At 41.0% G+C, this 6602-nt stretch overlaps 1 protein-coding gene across 1 annotated transcript; it reads left to right on the top strand.

The window, feature by feature from the left end:
* Window positions 1–5540: 5540 nt before the first annotated feature.
* On the top strand, window positions 5541–6012 carry LOC139002203 (large ribosomal subunit protein eL32-like). Its single transcript, XM_070403593.1, has one exon. It carries the CDS (start codon window positions 5547–5549, stop codon window positions 6009–6011), a length of 465 nt encoding a protein of 154 aa, XP_070259694.1. The 5' UTR covers window positions 5541–5546; the 3' UTR covers window position 6012.
* Window positions 6013–6602: the final 590 nt, after the last annotated feature.

Here is a 6602-nt window from a genome sequence, read left to right as displayed (position 1 = left end):
CTCCATTCCACTTGCCCAGGAATTTTCCTAGTTTCTTACTATCCTGCCACAGAATCATATTGCCAGTGACCCCTGACAACAGGACCATATATTGGAATCACCTGAGGAAACAGACTCACCCTGGAACACATATGTCTTCAATGAGGTGGTGAAGTATGTCAAGGGAAAGCATCCCAGCTGTTGCCAGAACTATTGTAACTTATTAAGTGCAAGTCAACCTCACTGGAGGCAAAGTGATGCTGATTTTGCCACATCAGGTGATTTAGCGGCTCCTCTAGAGCCACAGGGGCAGTGCTGTGTGGGCCAGGCAGTGTGGGCCTCTGCTCCGAAGGCCCAGGATAGATAATTCCACTTCTTCTTTCTGTGGAAAAAGCCCCAACCCCTGCAGGGTGTGGCAAGAGCCGACCTGAGGAAGAAGCTTTGCTCAATAGGAAATGAGCAATAACGGTGAAATGAGGAAGCCTCTAGGCTTCAGCTTGATGGTTTTGAATTACAAAATAAAAAGAATGTGTAAAAAGTGAACACAATAGTGGAAAATTGGAAACAACCCAGATATCTATCAATGTAAGAAACATCCAAACCTGAAGAGCATTTTTATGAGTTTGTTTGAGCCAAAATGATAACTTATGCCGGGAGCAAGATTGAAATGCTCCAGGGAATAACAGTTTTGCATCTTATTTTATGCATTTGAAATTAAGAAAGAAACATGGAGGTGGGAGAAAGCAAGGCAGGGACTGGATTACAGGATAGTTAACAAGATTATATGCTTTCTTGAGGATGGTTGCAATTTATTTCAAAGGTGCACTAGCCTAGTTGCATAAAAACAATGGGCAGGGCTTGCTTAAGGTAAAGATAAACCTTTTACTAAAGAAGTTATAGACCTGGGGTGTGAGTACCCGCCACGACCTGCCCAGTTAGGAATTTATGATCAGATCACCCTATGAGGTTACTTTCCAAAGAACTCCTTTTTTTGGTTCCATACCATCAAAAAGACATTTGTCAAATTGTGGAGTGTTCGTGCTGTGGTATATTGTGATACGCATAAGAAAAAGGAGGTAGACTTAGTGACCTGGAAATATCTCCTAGATACATACATGGTTAAGTGAGAAAAACAAGTTGCCAACTAGTAAGTATATTACAGTTCATGATTTAAAATGATAGTAAAACTCTTGAAGGATGATCACAAAGTAACTTGCCAGTGGAGAGGGAAATGAGGTTAAAGTGAGAGGGGAGGAGCTTAAGTGGGATATTTTTAAATTAAAAAAAATAAAGTTCTGAATGATCTGAAGTTTTAACATGTAATTGTAATAAGTTCTAACTAATTTCCAGACACTGTTCTAAGTATTTCAGACCTACTAACCTACTTAATACTCTCAATAAACCTATGGAAGTAGTTATCATTAATTTTCCCCATTTTATAGCCAAAGAAACTGAAGCACAGAGAACACACAGGTAATAAATGGAAGAGCTGAGATTTGAACCGAGGTCACCTGGCTCCAGAATTTGTGCACTAAACCTCCTCACTATTATGGATTATGTCTCTCAGTGAACTATGTTGGTCCATTGGATGTTAACTGTAAATGTAATATGGTCCCAATTAAAAAAAACAAACTATATGGGGGGGAGTGGAATTTAGGTCTCTAACACTATCTCTTTAAAACATTGATCCAAAGATTCACTCTGAATTCCAGCTCAGATGAAATTATTTAGGAGTGAAAAAAAGTTGTTTCAAAACACCAAGTCTTGCTTCTCTCTCCTATCCAAACTGCTGGTTAACATTTCTTGAATAAAGGCCAAATGCTTTTACCATGGAAATAGAGATATGGTTTAATAGACAAATATCTCTCTGATTTAATACTACCAAGGTTTAAAGAGCAATTATATACAAAGAGCAAATTATGATATGGGATGGGAGAAGACAGGCAGGAAGGAGAGAGCCTGAGAGCACTTACAGAGTTCACATGGGGAGGGTGGAGGCAGCAGATTATCATACACCTGTCATATTATCGTGTACATATCCTATTAATAGCTATTTTAATAACACAGCTTCACAGTGATTCAAGCCTTGGCTTTTATAAGCTCTTTCTCAAGTATTTTACACCTTTGATCCTTCCTTGAAGCTAGAGAATATTGATATACCCATTTTACAGATAAGGAAATCAAGGCTCCAGGAGATTGTAAGGTAGTAAATTACCAAGTTGGAGCTGGAACCCCAAATTCCTAATTCTCTTTCCAGGACCCTTGAATCACACCCAGATACCTCAGACACATCACAGCCCTACCCAGGGTTAGGCCCGAGTCAGCATCAGTGGAAGAAAGTGGAGCAGATGAAAGACCCAGATGTTAAGGGTAGTGATGGGGTCCCGGCCAAGACCCACTGACGGGTGTCCAGGTGCAATGACAGAGCAGGAGCCCTGGTCAACCAAAGGGCAACACAATGCCAAGGCCAGCGCAGGTTGGGGGAAAGGCCCACCGCGTCAGCCAAAGAGGAAGGAGAGTTGATTTGGCATCTATATGCGATGACTTCGCTCCCACCCCACCCACATTTCTAGGATCTTCCTCCTACTCCTTTCTCTCTTCGCTCCTCTATCCCACTCCTACTCCCATTTACAGTCATGACAAGCAGGAAAATACATACTATTCCCTGGAGTATAATAAAAAGCCCTACTAATTCTTTGAACTTCTTTCGGTTTTATCACCTAATTAGGATAGGTGAAGTTCCATAACTCAATCACTTCACTCCTTAATTAATTCCCATTAATCTCTTTACTGCTTCATTCAGTCTTAAACTCCTTTCATATTCGCTCTCCCTGCTAGCGCTACAGCAGCTTTAGGTATCAAATGACCTCCAGATGGATATTGTATACCTCCCACAACTTTGTGTCACATCTGCTAAAAAGGTGTCATGCCAATGACACAAAGACATGGATAGGCTCCACAAATCCATGTGACCTGGAGGAAAAGTATCAATGAGAACAAACATGCTGCAATTCCTCTGGGTTAGCTGATGACTCCTGACATTTCCTGCAGTGTTTTTGGACTGATGATAGTAGTGGGTGGGAAAAGGCACTAAGGAGGCAAGAATATTAACAATTAAAAAGCTAGTGTGCATTACAAGGACGGCATCTCACGATTTTTGTTTCCATGTTTTATTTTTGCTCTTACCACTGCCCACATAATTCTAAAAATCACCACCAGGGGGCAGGAGTATGCCAACGTCGGATGTTTGAACCTGCTGGGTTTGGATTTCCTTTGGGAGAATTTCCTTACAGAGCAATTACTGTTCCTATTATACAGATTAAGAAACTAAGGCAGAGTGAAGTAAACAGGCTGCTTAGCATCATATCAGTGGCAGAAGTAGGATTGGAACACTGGTTTTGGTAACCCATTTGGCAGGCTCTTTTAGAAATTACCTAAGTTTGTAGCTATGATTTCCACATTTTTTTCAATGTTAATAGTCCCCCCCCCCCCCATTTTTAAATGTTTAAAAAATTCTTTATTGTTTAAAGTATTACATATAGTATTACATACGTCTCCTTTTTCCCCATTGACCTCTCCCTGGCCACCCCCACCCCCCCTTTACATGCCCTCACCCCCCTAGTGTCTGTGTCCATTGGTTATGTTTATATGCATGCACACAAGTTCTTTGGTTAATCTATTACCCCCACCCCCCCACCCCCGCCTTCCCTCTGAAGTTTGATGGTCTGTTCGATGCTTCTATGTCTCTGGCTCTATTTTTGTTCATCAATTTATGTTGTTCATTAAATTCCACAAATGAGTGAGATCTTTTAATATTTATCTTTCTCCGACTGGCTTATTTCGCTTAGCATAATGCTCTCTATGTCCATCCATGCTCTTGCAAATGGTAAGAGGTCTTTCTCTTTTGCAGCAGCATAGTATTCCATTGTGTAGATGTACCTCCGTTTTTGTTTTGTTTTGTTTTTTATTGATTTCGGAGAGGAAGGGAGAGGGGGAGAGAGAAAGAGAGAGAGAGAGAGAGAGAGAGAAACATCAATGATGAGAGAGAATCATTGACTGACTGCCTCCTGCACGCCCCACACTGGGATTCAAGCCTGCAACCCAGGCATGTGCCCTTGACTGGAATTGAACCCGGGACACTTCAGTCCATTCAGTCCACAGGCTGAGGCTCTATCCACTGAGCCAAATCAGCTATGGCTGAATTGTACATTTTAAATTGATATACTTTGCTGCACTTTGATAAAATAAAAAACTTCCTAGCAAGACTGGTCAAGAGGAAAAAACACAAATTTTCAATATCAGGAATGAAAACAAGAATATCTCTGCAGATTCTACAACATTAAAAAGATAATAAGATGATATAGCTATCTTTGTGCAGTAGATTTAACAATTAAGAAAACAACATTGCTACATTAGTATTAACTAAACTCCAGACTTTACTCATATTTCATCAGATTCTTTTCATTAGTGACCTTTATCTGTCCCAGGATCCAGCCCAGGGTACTACATTGTGTTTAGGTATTAGTCTTTCCTTATTTTTCATGACAGATATTTGTAGAATGTCCCTCAAATTGGGTTTGTCTTAGGTTTTTCTAATGATTAGAGTGGGATATGGGCTTTTAGAAAGAATACTACAGAGGTGATATGCCCATCACATCATATTAGGGTGTATGAGATCCACCCTCTGGTGATGTTAAGCTTGATCATTTGGCTGAAGTAACGTCTGCTAGTTCTCTCCACTATAAAGTTGCTGTTTTTCTCTCTCCATTCTCTATTCTTTGAAAGTGAGCTACTAAGTTCAGCCCATACTCAAAAAGCAAGGGGGAGACAAATATCAACTGATCCCACTTATATGTGAAATCTAATAAACAAAATAAACTGATGAACAAAATAGGTCCAGGGGCACGGATGGATTGAAAGACTGACAGATCTCAGAGGGAAGGGAGATGGGAAGAGATTAACCAAAAAACATATATGCGTGTATGCGTAGCCCGTGGACTCAGACAATAGTGTGGTGAAGGCCTGCAGTGGGAAAGGGGCTGGGGGGGGGGCAAAGGGGGAGAAATGGGGGACATCTGTAATACTGTCAACAATAAAAAATTAATTAATTTTTAAAAAGCAATGGAGATAAGAGGAGGCTAAGCTTACCTTTTAGAGTGGGAAGTAGCTACATGCATTATTTGGAATTCTTCTGTAAGGACTATTTGTCTCTTCTTTCCCAACTATTTATTTATTTATTCAGTAATTTCTTTATGTCAATATGGATGCAGAGCAAAACAGGGAAGAATAAAGAATGAATATGAGCCCTGAACAGTTTTGCTCGAGTGTTGGCTGAAGAACTGAAGGGTCTCAGGTTCAATTCTTGGTCAAGGGCAGAACCTGGATTGAAGGTTCAATCCCCACCTAGGATTGGTGTGAGTGGGAGGCAACCAATCAATGTGTCTCTTTCACGTCCATGTTTCTCTCTCTCATTCTCTCTCTCTCTCTCCCTTCCCACTCCCTTCCACTCTCTCTAAAAATCAATGCGGAAGATATCCTCATTCCTTGGGTAAGGATTTAAAAGAAGAATGGACCTCTTCCTCTGTGCTGCCAACAGAGGTGGCAGCCATCTCCTACTCGGCACCATGACTGCCCTCAGACCCCTCGTGAAACCCAAGATTGTCAAAAAGAGGACCAAGAAGTTCATCTGGCACCAGTCAGACCGATATGTCAAAATTAAGCGGAACTGGCGGAAGCCCAGAGGCATTGACAATAGGGTGCATAGAAGATTCAAGGGCCAGATCTTGATGCCCAACTTTGGTTATGGGAGCAACAAGAAAACAAAGCACATGCTGCCCAGTGGCCTTCGGAAGTTCCTGGTCCATAACGTCAAAGAGCTCGAAGTGCTGCTGACGTGCAATAAATCTTACTGTGCTGAGACGGCTCACAACGTCTCCTCAAAGAACCGCAAAGCTGTTGTGGAAAGAGCAGCCCAGCTGGCCATCGGAGTCACCAATCCCAATGCCAGGCTGCGCAGCGAAGGAAATGAATAGACAGATTGTGTACACATTGTATGTATGTTAATAAAATCATAAAATTCTGCAATAAATAAATAAATAAAATAAAAAAGAATGGATATGAAAGTAAACAGGCAGTTGATTGGCACCAGGGCTCAAGTCAATTATTACTTAACTTGTTTTCTCATTTCTTTGAGATTTGGAGGCTCAGAGCCAGGACTAAAGTGTCTTTTGGATGACTAGATCTGTGAGGGATCGATATTTTGTGTCACCCAGCTTTGGAACCAAGAAAATGGGCCATTGTGTAGATTTCTGACAAATGCATTGTTGACACAGGAACATAAACTGATTCCTCTCTCAAGAGCAAATTAAATTAAAAAAACTGAAGACACAGAAAAGAGCTTATAATACATGTGCTACCTTTTCTGTAACTGCCCAAATATAGCAAGAAGTACCTCAGCCCTGCATTAACCAGAGTAGTTCTGTACTCAGCTTTCAAGGATCCTGAGGAGTGTCAAGAACAGTGGAGGGTCTGGGTGATGGAAATGGAGAAAAATAGTTTATAAGTGACAACCTATGAGAAGAAATTTTACTTTGTATGTATCCCCAGAGCTAACTAGTATCTGG

The sequence above is a fragment of the Myotis yumanensis genome, unplaced genomic scaffold (assembly GCF_028538775.1).
Source record: "Myotis yumanensis isolate MYYU_CA2020_CCGP unplaced genomic scaffold, mMyoYum1.0.hap1 SCAF_2, whole genome shotgun sequence".
NCBI lineage: Eukaryota > Metazoa > Chordata > Mammalia > Chiroptera > Vespertilionidae > Myotis > Myotis yumanensis.
Note: the sequence above shows the minus strand (reverse complement) of the source record. Positions and strands in the feature narration are given on the sequence as shown.

What these genes read in the sequence shown, in the direction of transcription:
- LOC139002203 (XM_070403593.1), top strand. Translation starts at nt 5,547, where the DNA reads ATGGACCTCTTCCTCTGTGCTGCCAACAGAGGTGGCAGCCATCTCCTA.